Source organism: Pipra filicauda, unplaced genomic scaffold, assembly GCF_003945595.2.
Source record: "Pipra filicauda isolate LSUMZ 115617 unplaced genomic scaffold, ASM394559v2 scaffold351_size757598_pilon, whole genome shotgun sequence".
NCBI classification, from domain to species: domain Eukaryota; kingdom Metazoa; phylum Chordata; class Aves; order Passeriformes; family Pipridae; genus Pipra; species Pipra filicauda.
The window spans coordinates 565,412-581,416 of record NW_024104478.1 but is presented as its reverse complement, the minus strand read 5'-3'; the positions used below and the strand labels follow the sequence as shown (position 1 = coordinate 581,416).

The window sequence follows — 16,005 nt, the reverse complement described above, 5'->3', positions numbered from 1 at the left end:
TTAATCTGAGCAGGACCAAATTATTTAGACTGTTAATGGCAGTTGCTCTGTTTGTCCTAAAATAAGTTTAATAACGCTCCATAAGTAAATAAATGTCTGGGGTTCTCATAATTACTGTATTTTATATTCACAAGTTTATGAAAATTTTCTTAAAATATTATAAAAGCTGTGGAAATCCGGCACAAAGAATACATGAGCATTTAAAATAATTTGTTACTGATTTATTTTTCATGATTCATATTCCATCTATTTCTGTGCAGTTTGTACCAAGACAGAAATCAGGGAAAAAAATCAGAAATCAACTTTGAAATTTCACCTTCAGTGGAAACAGTCTGTTCCTACTGAACATTAAGTCGGTCTTCCCTTAAGAGAGGATGGTCCCATGGGCTGTTGCGAAGATGAGAGCCCTCCAGTTCCTTCTGTAGTATTTGCGCATCTTTGTTCCACTTTAGCTGCACCTATGCCAAGTGCAAGAGCAACAGAGCTGGAGCAAGGAGCTGCAGAGCAACATCTGTGTGGGGTGCCTTAGGCTTCTCTAACTTCTCTTTTATGGCTGAAAATTGGTGCTCCTCTAATCATGACTATTTCTACACCTTTGAAAACTAAACAATGACATTTTCCATAAAGACAAGAAACCAGACTGCTCTTTGAGCATATTTCTCCCATAGAAGGATAGGAAAATGTCATGGCATAAAGTAAATGTAGCACAGATTGGTAGACAATGATTTTGGTTTGTGGTGTTCTCTGAGGAGAAGATTTTCTGTGTTCCCATTAAGGGCTCAGGCAGCTTGTCATTCAGTTTTACAATGCAGAAGTCCCTGGGTTCGCCACATTATACTTTTGCGGTGACAGTGCCCATCACTGATCTCTGCCCCTTTACCAAACTGCCACTGATGTTTGTGAGCATCTTGGAGTATCGCCATACCATACTTCCTCACTCTCCAAACTACTCAGATACGTGCAAACTGCTAAAACACAAACCACGTACAGCGTAACTTTCTGCAGTATTCACTCACGCTTAACATTACTTCTGACACATAGCTAATCACAGTCTTTTTGCTCAAAAGAAGGATTTTCCTGGTTTTTGCAGATAACTGCATGAAAAGATAAACTGTATCACCGAGGAAGTCAGAGCTGTAATATTGTGTTACTCCGCTATGTATTAAGTCTAGTATTTAAATGCAAATATTCAATTCCTAAGTCAAATAAATGACACTTTGGGGGTTTATTCTTCACCTTTCATAGAACATGAATTTTCTCTCTCCTGGCTAGAAGTTATGTATTTCTCTCCTTCTGCTTCACAGTGCCTCTTGTAGACAGAAATCAGGAGAGAAAGAAGACCAAGTGATTCACAAGTCATTCCAACACTCTGTATTTCTGTCTTGCAGCTAATGAATACTGTTAGTTGAAAATGGAGTCCCTGCCTTCTCAGATTTAAGATACAATCATATTTTCCTCAGTATTCCCTGACATGAAAGCAGCTTTTTCCCACAAAACTTTTTGGTTTAATAACTACCAGTTTGTTTCCTAGCTTTCAGCCAAAGGAGCAAAGAACACGACCCAAAGGAGTTATAGACCTGTCCACGTTTACCGTTTTACCAGCAAAGTAAGGCATTACTGCCAAGTCCTCACATGGCTAAGGTGAACCTCAGTTTCACACACCAGTCTCTCAGGTGCCTGAATTACATATTCTGACAATCAGTAGCCAAACCTGTGGGAAGTTTTTGCAACAATATTAATTTCGTCTAACCAAAGATCACTCCCCAAAGCAGGAATTGCTTTTTCTAACTGCCTACATCAGCTATGCTGTAGTACCCGAAGGATAAGCTGTTCTGCACACAAAATGGAGCTCAGCAGCTAAGCGAAATCTTAGCTAAGAAAGAGGGGCTAAACATCTAAAAGTCTGCAGCCAGAAATGATAGTGAAAGCCGGGATACCCCCTGGGGTGGTACATCCTCCTTCCTCCAGCACCTTCATCTCAAGGGCACAACCACAGCCTGCTGCGAACAGCACCTTTTTAAAGTGCTACAAAGCGGCAGTAGTAGTCTTTATAAAACTGAATCTGCTGGGAAAGAGAAGGCATCTTTTCTCCTGCTTTTACCAAATGGATTTTTGTTTTGCCGTTGCTTGAAAAGGTTATAGGTTGAGGTTGCCTTACCACCAGGCTGTAAGGCAAGGTTACTCTCGAAAGTGTCTGTAGCCTTAGGAGCGGCCACGCATTCATCAGCACCAACATGCGGATTATCCGCCCATCCACACAGTTCAAACGTTCCTGCTGCCGAGCCAGTTAAAATTCCCGTTCTTCCCTGAACTCAAACGTAAAATGGCGGTGCCGGGGGACGCTCCGCACGCGGCCACAACACGGACTGGGAACGGAGTAATCCTGCCGCTAGAACTACAAGCCTTAACCGCGCGTGTGGCATTTGCGGCACGGGACGGGGAGGCCGGGCACAGTCCCGCGGCCGTGAGGCGGTGCCGGGGCGGGCTCGGCTGCGATGCAGGGCGGATCGCGTTCCCGCTGGGACTCTGCTGCCACCCCGAACACCTCCCAGGACGGAGACGGGCCACACGGGGGTTTCCACAACCCGGGCTGGGCTCCCGCGGCGCGGGGCGGGCCGTGGAGGCGCCGGGCACGCCGGGACCGCATTCCCGCGCTGCGCGCCGGGAGCTGTAGGCGCCGCCGTCCCGCTCCGCGCGGGCGCTGGGGGCGGGCTGGAGCGGCTCCATCTTGCGCCCATTGGCGGGGCTGTCCGGCCGTCCCGCGGCCCCGGCGCCGCCGCCAGCGCCAGGCAGGGCGCGACCTGCCGCCCGCGCCTCTCCTTCCCTCCCTTCCTTCCCTCCTCCCCTCCCGCCGCCGGCACCGCCATCGGCACCGGGGTGGGGCCCGCGCCCGCTGCCCCCCGGCCCCCGCCGCCGGCCGCGGGCTGAGCGCGTCTCCCGGGGGCGCGGCCCGGTCCCTCCGCGGCGGCGGCTCCATGGTGCCCGCCGCCCGCCCCCGCCCCGCAGCAACAGGCAGGACGAGAAGGAAGCGGCCCCCGGGGGTCCGCACGGCCCCGCCGCCGGCCTGAGCGCCGCCGCCGCAGCGGGAGCTCCGAGCGGGCGGGGGGCGCCCGCGGGCCGCCGGCGATGGCGAACCAGCTGGTGATCCTGAACGTCTACGACATGGTGAGCCAGGGCTCGGCACGGCCCGGGGGCGACGGGGCGGGTGGGGGTCCCGGCCGCATCCCGGGAGGGCGGCGGCGGGGAGAGCCCTGTCCTGTCCTGTTCTGTCTTGTCCTGTCCTGCGGGGGGCAGGGGCGGCCGGGAAACTTTTCCTGCCCTTCCCTTGCCTGTCCCCGCGGGAGCGGGCTCTGTGGGCGGTGGAGCGGGAGAAATAACGAATCCGGGAAGGGGGGGTCGCGGGCGGTGATTTGGGAGGTCTGTCGATTTCTACAGATCTTTCGTGACCTGCGACCAAAGTTTGCCGGGATGGGTCTTCCAGTGGCAGGTGGATCCGCTCCCTGTCGCAGGGAAACTTCCCCTGCCCCTGCCATGAGCGTCCCCGAGCTGTGCCGCTCCCCCTGCTATTGCCCCAAAGCTCAGCAGCGGGGAGGCCCTGCCTTTCTGCTCACGAAAACCATAAAAGTGTCTAATTTTCCAGCAGGATAGTAGTTGGGGATAACCACTGTCTCTGTAGGGATAAGAGCTTTTTAGTGCAGTGTCAGTAAGGTGACTTTTTTCTGGATCAGAATTTTTGGGCGGTTTTGGTATGGCTGCGATTTGGTAGAAATAAAGGAGTCGTTCCAGCTTGATTTGCAGCCCTATGAGCTCACCTTCCCTCCCTCCTGGGTAATCTTTCTGTGACATCTACAGCAACTCTTGTATTGTCTTATGTTCAGCTGGAAGCTGCTCAAATGCCATGGTAACAAATGAGGTGTAAGTACCTGCATGGAACAGGAGGTGCGGATAAATAATATTAAGAAAATATTATCCCTTAATGCCTTTCAGCTGCTGGAAATTAGAACGAGTGGCATTAGTTCTCTAACCAAGTTTTGAGTCTACTGATAGAGGGACAGTAAGATCAACAACTAGCTTCAGGTGACAGTGTTTGTGTTACTTAGCTTGTTTTGGATAGGCTTTCCTACCACCATTTTAAAGTGAACCTTTGCTGTTTTGAAAGGGTGAAGGTGTTTAGTGTAGAGTCAGTGACTGCTGGAAGTAAGAAAATACAGCTTATTAGCTTGAGAGTAGTCATGTTCAAATGCTAAAATGTTTGATAGCAATCAATAGGCAGCTATCTGGCCTGAAATCAAATCTATTTATGATATTATAGGAACTAGCCTGAGCCTCGTCATCATTATTTCACCCCAATACGTCTCATAAAAATCAACATCCCTCTCAAAGGAGTTTTTTGGGCTTTTTTTTTTGTCCACTCCTGTGTTTGAGTTCTGTATCCAGTGAATATAACCTGTTACTTCGACTTTGGTTTGCCTTCTTTGTAGAGAATAAGGGGAAACTGGAGACAGGACAGTCTGCTCACTGTGATTTTTCTGAGGAGGCGGGGGAGAAAGAGGTCTTTGCTCACCTGGTTGAGCTCATATGTGGTGCTGATATTAGGAAGAAGGCACTGTGTGCCTTACGCTAGACTTGAGGAAGGAAGGATGCTCTGTCACGTGCATATATATGACTTCTCTTGATTACAGTGCAAAAATACACATTGTAGAATCTCTTTTACCGTGAAAAGAGATGGTTTTACATATATTAACTATAAATATTTGTGCAGAGAAAGAAGTAGGACTTCAGTTTCGGGACTCTTACGTAAGAGAGTGTCTTTAAAGTCAAGGCTTGACGCACTTCTGACTCACCAAGATGGAGACCTAGTGTTCCTGCAAAGACTTGCTTAGCTGTGCAAAGTGTCAACTGGGCCCAGTTCACAGGCAGGCTGTGAAAACTTTACAGAATGGATTGTCTCCTGTATAAATGCCTGCCTGGAAAGTAGGGTCATGCCCTCTGTGAGAAACTCCATTCTCACTATAATGGTAGCATTGGTGGGGTGTGACTTCACCATGCTGTTTCTTTTTTTCTTGTGATAGTCTGCTTTCATTCACATGGTTCTCCTTCATCTCTTACTCCTTAGATTTCTTTGCTGCAACCCATATCCTGCTTTCTTTTTCCTCCAGAGTTGAATTGCTGTGATCAGTTTTACTCCAGCCAATGTAGGAAGGCTGGCAGTTGACACAAAGGGAAGGGACGTAAAAAAGCAACGGGAAAGGTGTGCTCATAAAAACTAGTGTCATACTTTTCCTTAGGATGTGTTGGGGACTGATCGTTCTCCGATTGCGATTGCTGAAGCTCTGCCTCCATTGAGAAGTTACATAGCCTCTAAAGCTATGTAACTGTGGAAGGAACTTATTCTCCAAAAAAGCAACCAAGTACATTTATTTGCAGATGTTTGATTGCATGTAGGGGGTGACTTTTTTTGCATTTGTCCACAGTTTTAGTATCGGTTAAAGCTGCACAAATTATACATAGTATAAGCTGAGGCCATAAAGGAAAGTGTTTCTATTTCCCGCTTCAGTCCTGTTTGTTGTTTTATAGCAACGTCTACATTACTTGACCATTAGAGAAACAGATTTCCTTTAAACGGGTAAGAGAAACCCAGGTTCCTGTGACGTCTGAAAGATACCGTCAGTGTACATCCTGCCTCAAACTCTTTTTTTAAATGATGTCTCAGTCCATTTTGAACTTGTTTGAAGCAGGAATTTAAACCAAAGCCTCACGTTCATGTGCATAGCAGTCGTTACTGCGTGTACACAGCCTGCTGAAATCAATGGTACTCCGTTATTTGGGGGCACTGAGAGCGGGTGGAAGAAGGGAAGTGTCTTCTCTAAAGGCTATTTTGAAGTTCTGCTTGTTCATCAAATCCTGCCAACTGTGTACTTAAGACATTAGCAGGTTTGCTATTTGCTCCTGACATTCTGTGTCACTTGGAAGTGGATTTGGGCGTTTTCTGTAGTTTAGGTTTGGGATTGTTTTTTTTTTTGTTTCTCTTTTGGAACAAGAGACCACTGTTACTCACCTGCTTGACAGAATCAACGCTACTGTAATAATTGTAAAGCCGTATGAACAGCTTTATTTTAACCTGAATGCTAACTGTAGCTTCATTTCCCAAGCAGCTGCTTAGGTATGCAGGGAATACTAGGTGACCTTGCTCCTGCTGGATCTCCTTACATCACTGAGTCGGTTGGTTTTGGAGCATATACCCTTCCAGTGTCCTTATCACTTGAAAAAACAAAAATCTTTGATAAAAACAAAGAGGGAAGAGAGTTGAGTGTATTGTGCAAGAAAGTGGACTTTCAAGTACTGGTGTGTATTGTACAAGAAAGTGGACTTTCAAGTACTGGTGATTTTATGGTGGGAGAAAAGCTCAAGGCCACGTTTACATCGTGCAGTTCATACCTTTGAAAATCTTTTATGATCATTAAAAGATTAGGGTGAAGACTTTGATATATTGTGTTTTGAGAATTGGAGTACTTTATAGTTTCATTTTAACTGGCTTCTGTTTTTAGGAGTCTAGGTTTTTTGTGCCCAGAGAAGTATCCTATTTTTTCCCCTTATCAAATAAGGTGATAACAAGCTAAAGTATTAACATAAGTGAAAGCTCTGAAGAAAGTACTGTAGATATTTTTGAAGCACCGGGATTAGTGTTTTGCTTTCATTGCAGTGACGTGACTTTATTGTGCGCATAGAAAAACACTTCTCTAATATTTTCACTATGACAGTCGCATTAAACCTGAAATCCTGTTTTACAAGACTGACATATTGCAAAATATTGAGGATATGGAATTGAAGCATTCTACTATGGCAAAATTCATATCAAGACCAAAGGGAATCCAGTTTGTGTAATGGAAGCAAGGATATAGTGTTTGGGATGAGTTTGGGATTACAGAATTTATGGCATGTTACCGAACCAGTGATTTATATAGATGTCATTTGATTTACAGTCTTTATTTTGTGAGTTGTGTATAATCTTTTCAGCTGTAGCCAAATTCAGCACACTTTGTTGCATTTGTCCTGCATTTCTTCAGTGAGATAAGGCATTGTGTTCAATGAGAAAATGTGACCAACCTTCCAATAGCTCATCCAGATTAAGTAATAATTAGATATAATTACTGTTCCTAAGGGGAAAGTAATTCTGCCTCATTGAAATTCTTTTATCTTCAATTAACCTACTCTGTTCTTATTGGAAACACAAAGCGTGCCAGCTTACTTCAGGCTCTTCTTCCAAAGCTCTGCTAACTTTTGTTTCATCTGCCACCAGTGCTCAGTTTTTGTAGTCTAGCGAGCCCTATGTATTGAGGTGGCACCAGTAAGGGGGAGCGTGTACTTGAATAGCACGTGCTGAATACCTTGTTGGAGCAGCTTTCCTTCCTGTTCATCTGCTTCTGTGCAGATCGAAGAGAAGGGTTGGTGACTCACTTTTCTGTCCTCTCCCTATACTTTGTGTCAGGTTTCATGGGTTGTGGGCGGGCAGAAGCATGAATAATTTTTTCCTCATTTTTTCTGTCTAGTAACCAACTAGACTTTATTCTTCTACTGCTTGTGGGGTATCTTGTCTAACTTTTGTTCCATTTTCAGAGAGCAGCCATAACCTTGCTTGTCATTAGCAGATCCAATAGGTACGTGATGTGTAGGTTGTTTGGAATTCAAAGGCCAAATTCTGAGTTTTCTGGCCAAAAGTGTCCAGGAGAGGGAAAGACCTAAAGTACCAGGACCCTGTCTAGCTCAGTTCTAGATTAGGTTCATTTGGATGCACCTCATTAGGCAAACATACTTTCTTCCAGTGCTGACAAACTGTATGCTGACTGTGCCTACGGTTCTAACTATAAATATAAACCTAAGACTATTTTGGAATGGTCAGCTGGTAAACTGTGGGATAGGAATGGCTTCAGAACTGAAACAGGTTTATGTTGCAGTAGCTTTTCTGTTTTCCAGGGGATTTTGATTTCACCTCATGACCAGAGTCCACTGTTTTATGGTCACAAACCCATGAAGCTGGATGAGTAGTCTTGGCATCATTCTCCTTTCTTCTCCTCTTTGTTTTCTCTCTGTTCTGTGTCTTTCTATGCAGAGTAAATCAACTCCGTATATTTCTACATGTAGCTTGTTCATACGAGACTAGCTCTCTGCTCTTTCCTGGGGAGTGGAAGGAAAGAACTGCTAAACCCTTTAAATAGACTAAGGTGATGATTTAGTGTAGTCATCCATACCCCACTAGCTAACATAGCAATGCATTGACAGAGGCAGAGATTAAAGCAAAGGGTAAAGTTTAGTCTTAAGCAAAATTTATCCACAGATCACAATGAGCTTTAAATAAATATATGGCACAAAACCTGTCTTCTGTTAATTCATGTTGACAAAATTTCTCACAAACTGGCCTGTCTATTTGTAACTATTGGCATGACATTCTCTTTTTGCCATTGAACTTTTCTTAATTTTCATGACTAGCCTGTCAATCCAAGGTTTAGTGTATCATTTTTATTGGAAGACAACAAGCTTTCAGAAATGCATGTTATACGCCATAATGTTTGCGATGGCACTGTAAATTACGCAGTAACTCCAGCTAGCACTTCCTAAAAAAATGTGACATCTGCAACCTTTTACATCTTTATCATCAGTTGTGCTGTTTTAATAGTGACTTCGCATCAGAAAACACTGATTGTGTCAACAGGTTGTGCAGAGAAGATAGCTTCATTTTTCTGTTTGCTAAACCAGTATTAATTTACCGGCGGTAACACCTCATCCCATATCTGCCTGCCAGTTGATGTTTTGAAGTCTGCTCTGTAAAAGTTCGAAGCGATGCTCTCTGAGGAAAAAAAATCCTGTTACTGGAGTAATTGACAAAATAATACTTTTCTTGTATTTTCCAGAGGTTTTTCTTTCTAGTCAACTTCAGTTTTAAGGGCACAACTGAGGCTTTTTTTTTTTTGAAAGGCTTTGTTTGACCTTCTTTTAATTATGTGTCACTTGAAAATTTTTAATGCTTGGAGACTGATATTTTGAGGGTGGTGATGTAGACAAGGAAAGAGCAATTTTGAGATTTTCGTTTTCCAGAACTCCTTGCATCTTTAAGGACTTGAGGGTAGTAGCTTCTGATAGACACTGGTTGCTGGTGCAGCTTTTGTAAAAAGAAAAGACAAAGCACTGAGGGAAATTTCTCTTCTTTCCTATTTTTTCCCTTTTTGAACAAATTATCACTTCCTGGATTCCTTTTGAAATGCATCTATTTTCTGTTGGCAACAATACAAGTGATATATTGGAAACAGGTGTTAGACCTACGCAAAAGACTTAAACCTGATACGGGAGACCCATGCATCAGCAGCCTGGAGAGAGCTTTGTCTCTTGTATGGTGACCACTGTTTAAGTATTCAAAGACAAAATATAATAAGGTCATTTCAGTCCATCTTACAGATCTCTGAGTATGTCTCGTGCTCATCTGCTCATAAGCAAGTGTGATCATTGCTATAAGTGACAGTCAGCGTGTGTATATTACAGCCTTACATTGTGATGTTATTTTTTAAAAAATGTGCTCCTTCAAGATTAGTGTAATTGAGTCTAGAATGTGTTCCACCTAATGGAAAACTTTACAGCCTACAACTTGTTGACAAATAGAAAGTTGATCTGGATTTCTTCCGGGTACAGACTCCTTGCTTGACAGACATTGACAGCACGAAAACACTGGCATAGGACCTAATGGAATTAATTCACTGTGTACAGTTGGGGAATTTTAATGATATGTTCTGTTCTCATAAAATGAGTTGTGCAGTTTCATTTTGTGGTAGGGTTTAATGCTTTTCATGGGGGGGACAAATGCATGTCAGTCTGCTATGAGAAGACAAATCTGTATTGCAAACTAACTAGAGTTGTTCTTGTTTTCTTCTTTCCTTTTAGTATTGGATGAATGAATATACTTCTTCACTTGGAATTGGAGTTTTTCATTCAGGTATAGAGGTGTATGGCCGAGGTATGTACGAAAAAAGCACAACTTACTCTTTGTTTCGGGAATTCTGTTATTTAAAACCATTTTTCAGGTAGTGAGGGAAGTCTGGCTCCTGAAACCAGTTTATCTCTTTTTCTCATCTATTCTGCCTCTGGAAAAAATCTTGGACAGGAATAATCTGGTAGCCATCATGCATTCTTTTGTATAAAGCTATGCAGCTATGAAAAAGTGTGCAATTTATTCAGCCAGGCATAGAAATCTTTACTTTAGGTTTGAAAACACTTGTTGCAAAAACAAATGTACACTTTATGTAAGCATGGTTGAATCGTATTCTGCCAGCACTTAGTGCAAGGAGTTAATTTTTAGGTACAGAAACGAGAGGCACCCAAGAGTGCATGATGCTCAGGAAAAAGTCTGTTCCTTATTGGTTGGTTGGTCTGCTTTAAGGAGACTGTTTCTTTAAAAGACATCTCGTTCATGCTGTTCATAAAAGATACCCTAGTGATAATACAGAAATACATTTCAATTTTGCTAAATAGGTTGTACTGTGGGACTGCAGCTTCTTGATCTGTTCAGGCCACTTAGAATCTGCACTGCTGCCAGAAGGTGTTTCTGAGGAAGCTGTAGCACAGGCTCAGGGCTGAGGTGTTTCTGCACAGCAGTATAATGATGCTCGGAGGTGATAGTGTTGCTGAAAGTAGTCCATTTAAAGAAGAAAAATCTACTTCAGTTCTTTTTTTGGGAGGTGAGGGGAAGCAGCAAAAGGCATGGCATGCACTCCAAAGACCACACTGCTCAAAGTTATCCTAAACTATGTTTCAGCTACTATTATGGTCACATTGTAACTGGGTTTGCAAGTGTTACCAGAGCAACAAATTGACAATACTATGATTATTGTAAAAACTGGTTTTTTTATTTGTTTTAATCTGAACCAGAAAGACCTGCCTCTTAATAGTGCTGTGCCTGAAACCCAGTTTTTGAGCTGTGCCAAATACATGTGCCTCCCTTCCTGTTGGGATTATAACAGCTTTCTCATATAGCAGGTCATGCCCCTGCTAGAACAATGACTTGCATTTTTCAAAGTACATCAAACTTTTTATTCATTAACGTGTTGTAAAAAAGATTATCCCCAAAACTGAGTGCTAGACTTGCATGATGTGTTACGAGTTTTGAGGAAAGGAAGCGTGAAGTCATGCTTTTAAAGCCTTTTATTGCAGTCTGGGCACGGCATGCTGTGTTATCTGACAGACACAGATGGAAGCTACAGCATACCATGATATTGTCATGTACTGTGAGTGCTTGTGCCAGCAGACGCTATGTGCAGGCTTCAGATGCGTGCACTGGTTTACTTTCTTGTTATAGTAAAAAAACTCGTGACAGTTGAACCTTTGCAAATCGAGACATTTAAGAACCTCTTATGCCGCTACTTGCTGCCACACCTAGAGCTATGTAGTGCACACTGAATAGAAGTGCCATCAGACCTTTGAGGATACTGTACTTTGAATCCCCAATTTAGACATATCAAAGTGGACCCTTAAAGACAAGCATGTATAAAGAACATTGATAGGATTTACAATTTAACTTGTAAATCCTCACTTATACAATGAAAATTATATACTTACTGTAAAGTTATTCAAATTAAATCCATACACTGTAGGAAATTTCCTGTCAGTTTTTACTCAGGCTGACTAGTAATGTAACAAAACTATTCATTTCCAGCTCCTTTCATTTGTAATAATAAGATGTCTGGTTCCTAGCTTTAGATCCATGTGAAGTTGTCTTTGGTCAGTGAGCCCTGCTGCTCTTTGCTGTCATCATATGCTGGTTTTGTTAAATCTGAACTTTCTCTTTTAGAATTTGCCTACGGTGGTCATCCATACCCTTTTTCTGGAATATTTGAAATTTCACCGGGAAATGCTTCTGAGCTAGGAGAAACATTTAAATTTAAGTAAGAAAGATACCTATTTTCTTGTTTTCTGAGAAGGCATATGAAAAAGACAATTTGTTGGATTTATTTTTGAGGATAGGGGAATTGTACAAGGATTTCTGACTTTCTGAGAAATTCATGTGTTTACTTAGAAATGAAAGATGGACAGAGGTAATGAGATAGTGAAGTGTCTACAGCAAAGAACATTTTTTTTTTAGCATACCATTAAATTTCTTAAATGCATACAAATTTTGTGGACTTGTGGCTAACTTTTATTATTCATGCAGCATATACAATGCAGTAACTTTTTCAAGGTGGATAATAGGCAAGGAAACATAATCTTTCATGATAAAGATGAAAGTGGTGCTGTAAAATCGAATAGAAAGAATTGATGTTGTTCTAGGAGCACCGAAAGATCTCACCACCCCCAATGGGGTGACTTTTGAGCAGTGTATGAACAGTAATCCACCTGTATCATGGGAGCCTGATCACTTACTCTCTGTTTCTCTTCTAGAGAGGCTGTGGTTCTAGGCAGTACTGACTTTATGGAAGATGACATAGAAAAAATAGTAGAAGAGCTTGGAAAAGAATTCAAAGGAAATGCTTATCATCTAATGCACAAAAACTGCAATCACTTTTCTTCAGCTTTATCTGAGGTAAACAAACATGAAGATCTAGAAAGGTGCTTCCCAGGTGGCTACAGAGTATCATCTTCCTTTGGAATGTTTGGTCTAATTTCCAACTTCTTATCTCTGATACCTTGGGCAAATGTCACCATTTTCCAGATCGTATTTGTGCTTATGTCCAAAGTACAAGATTTTGCTGTCAAAAATGCTAAATATTGTTCTCATACATAGCTTGTATTCAAGCAGGGGTGCGTTCCTAAATGAGAGACCTAGTAAATGAACTAACAGGATTTCAAAATCATTTCAGTTGCTTCAGAGATTGCTACTGAGGATAGTATTTTGGTCAGTATTTCCCCACAGAAACATCACACTGAAAATAATTTTTAAAGTTATGAGCTACTGTTAAAGAATAACACATTCACAGAAGTTACAAAGACAGTGTTAATCTTCTGCTTGAGAGGCTTTTGTCAAGGTATTGCTCTGCCAGCATCTGTGTCCTGGTCATGTAGATACTTGAGTCATGCGAAGTATCTGACTGAGGAGTCAAATGGGCTTTTCTTTTTTCCCTTTGCAACGTGATCAGTTTGCCAATCTGATTGAATGCTTGATCATTCACACGTGTATCAACACAAGGGAAGGGGTCAGGAACAAGTATCCTAGGACAAAGAGGTGAATGGAAATTTGATTTTTATTGATAGTTGGCAATCTGTGCTTGCCAGAATTTATGATGTTTCACTGAAACACTCCCAAACAAGAATGGCTATTTTTTCTGTAGTGAGCTTTCACAGATTTTAATTTTTTTTTTCCCCAAATAGTTAATGCACTCTTACTGTATAGCCTGTGTTTTGTGTAGACTGATCTTCCAGTGGTACTGGAAAATTTTATTGAGATAATGATTCGTGTACAGTGACAAGTAAGTAGGGTGAGACACTAACAAAGCTGCAGTTGGTGTGAAATCTGGCCTATATGGACAGGGTTTTGCTATACTTTTCAGCTGCATGGTCATATTGTCTCTGTTTTAGTGTTTGTCCTATTTAGTGTTCTATTTAGTGTTCAAATTGACTATAGAAGTGGGTATAATTACAAGGTAAACGCTGCTTAGTTAAGCAGAGTAATGCTCCCATTCTCCAAATTTGCACTGGAGTAAGTAATACCAGAAGTGAACGTGGAGGCAGTTAAGTAAAATGGCTCACTCCTTGAATAGTGACAACGGAATTATTTAATGACTGATGTGCAGTACAAATCAGTATTTAATGCTGCATTATATATTTTTGAGGCGTTGAAACCAGCTATGCAGTGTATATCCTCTCTTGTTCCAGTGAACCTAAGTGCTTGTGCTTGTTTTGTGAGATAGTGACATCTCATGAAAGTCGTCAGAGGCCATCCCACTAAATAGCCTCAGCTGCATGTGTAACTCCACACAGCTACGGTATTTTTGGTCATTTGATTTCAGGGTGCTTTTTTGTAATAGTGAAGTTTCTCCTGCAATTTCTGTTTCTGAGGAATTAGCAGTGAATGGAATACATACCTTAACTAATTTCTGTCCCTTTTGTAGAAGTTATGCAAGAAGAGTGAGGTGGTTAGGCTTTCCAGGACTTCTAAGAAAAGCACGGAACCATGTGTCCAAATTTCACAGTGGAAAAAAGTCTGCTTTTACTGATGGAGAAAACTTGTCTTAGTGCAGCTAACTTGGGTGCTTCTTGAGTGGCATTTGTGATAAGTAAACTGTAAGGCTACTGCAGGTTTTGGTTTTTATTTACCACGCTGCAGTTTTGTTACTGCTGAATCCAGAAAACAAATTAATCCTTTCTTTTTCCTTCCCCCATAGATTCTCTGTGGAAAAGAGATTCCACGATGGGTGAATCGCCTTGCCTACTTCAGCTCTTGTATACCCTTTCTCCAGAGCTGCCTGCCGAAGGAGTGGCTAACTCCTGCAGCTCTCCAGTCTAGTGTTAGCCAGGAGCTACATGATGAGCTGGAGGAAGCTGAGGATGCAGCAGCATCAGCTTCCTTGGCAAGCTCAGCATCTGGGTCTAGAACTGGACGCCACACCAAATTATAAGTCCTCCTCCAAAGTAACAAATGGTTTGAAATACTTCAGTTTAATCTCTCCAGCAACTGACTTCCTGACAGAACATGAGAGCTGACTCTAGAACATTGTTTTTATATGCAAAAAAAAAAAAGCTCTCAGCAAACCATGTTTCAGCTCAGGATTATTTATGTAGTGAGAAGAATTGCTGGGAGAAAAGGGAAGGATTTTGTGTGAAGCCACCCTTTTCATTTTCACCTGATGTTTGGTAGACCTGGATTAACTTAACATCTTGTATAAAGCGAAACTTAAATTATTTGTTTACAGTATTGTGTACTGCTGTTTACAAGTCCTGTAAGGACTCCTGCCACCATGGAAGAAGAAAGAATTTGAGTTTGATTTAACTGTTGGTGTAACTCAAAACAGTGGTGTGATGCCCTGGATGAACTCTCCCCTTTGTTTTCAAGATTTAAGGCAGGTGAACGTTAAATTGAGAAATGCCAGAAACTGCTGAATACTATATATGTGAACAGGGTATTGTGCACTTAAAGTGGCTGATGTAAGCAGGTAGTTTCCAGGATGTAGGGAGACTGGTTCCGTCTAAGATCTGTTCCTAGAAGTATGACCTCTACATTAATGAAACTGTGGATTTTTGCACATATGAAGGGAAATTTCTATTTCATTACAATGCACATCGATCCTTCTTTTCTAACTCAGCCATGTAGTTTACATCTGATCTCCCATCTTTATTTACAGTTTACTTCAATCAGGATTTAGACGTGTGAAAATCATCTGTTAGAAGCATGAAAAATTTTTTGCTGTTTGCTTTACTTGATTTCAAACTTGTATCTACAAGTTAGTACTTGTATTCCTTTTTTGTTTGTTTCATATAGTTTGGAATCGTATAAAACAAGCCATTTGTGTTTGGGGAATGGCCTTGCTTCCTGCTGCTGATTTTGCTTCATTTGAGTTTGTAAACATTCATGTCCTTTTTATTTTTTTTTTTTGAGCTATGAAGTGCTGCCCAGTTGTGCACATCTGCACAAATGATAGAGAAATCCTAATTTATTTTCCCACTGTCTCTATCTGTGGCATTAACTTTTTTTGTCAGATGTAATGAAGAAAAACCTGAAAACTGCTTATGCACCTGCGTGTTTACACAGCAGAACCCACTAATCTGCACACATAATTATATCTGAAGGTAAGAGATATTATTTTCTAAAACACAGAAGTATGTTTGCTGGTAGATTATAATTAGAGCTAAATTATAATTAGTGATCAGAATATATAATGGAATGCCTTATTCTTGTTCACTTACCAAGAGAATTAATGGTTCTTCCAATCATTAGTGTAAATTAGTGAGGTTCTATTGTGCGCATAAGGCTACAGTAGCACAAACATGAGGGAGGTGAGCTTGTGTATTTTCTAAGAGTTGCTGCCTTAA

The 16,005-nt window shown here is 41.9% G+C and overlaps 1 protein-coding gene across 1 annotated transcript; it reads left to right on the top strand.

Annotated features, from left to right (window-relative positions):
• Window positions 1-3,014: 3,014 nt before the first annotated feature.
• Window positions 3,015-14,732, top strand: DESI2 (desumoylating isopeptidase 2). The gene is made up of 5 exons (XM_027740987.2): window positions 3,015-3,165; window positions 9,931-10,003; window positions 11,834-11,927; window positions 12,421-12,562; window positions 14,361-14,732. Exons 1-5 carry the CDS (start codon window positions 3,127-3,129, stop codon window positions 14,592-14,594), a joined length of 582 nt encoding a protein of 193 aa, XP_027596788.1. The 5' UTR covers window positions 3,015-3,126; the 3' UTR covers window positions 14,595-14,732.
• The last annotated feature ends 1,273 nt before the right edge of the window (window positions 14,733-16,005 follow it).

Bases quoted from the DNA above. Each gene is read 5' to 3' on its own strand.
- DESI2 (XM_027740987.2), top strand. From the start codon at position 3,127: ATGGCGAACCAGCTGGTGATCCTGAACGTCTACGACATG. The intron at 3,166-9,930 runs GTGAGCCAGGGC...CTTTCCTTTTAG, and splicing joins TCCTGAACGTCTACGACATG to TATTGGATGAATGAATATAC. The intron at 12,563-14,360 runs GTAAACAAACAT...CTTCCCCCATAG, and splicing joins TTTCTTCAGCTTTATCTGAG to ATTCTCTGTGGAAAAGAGAT.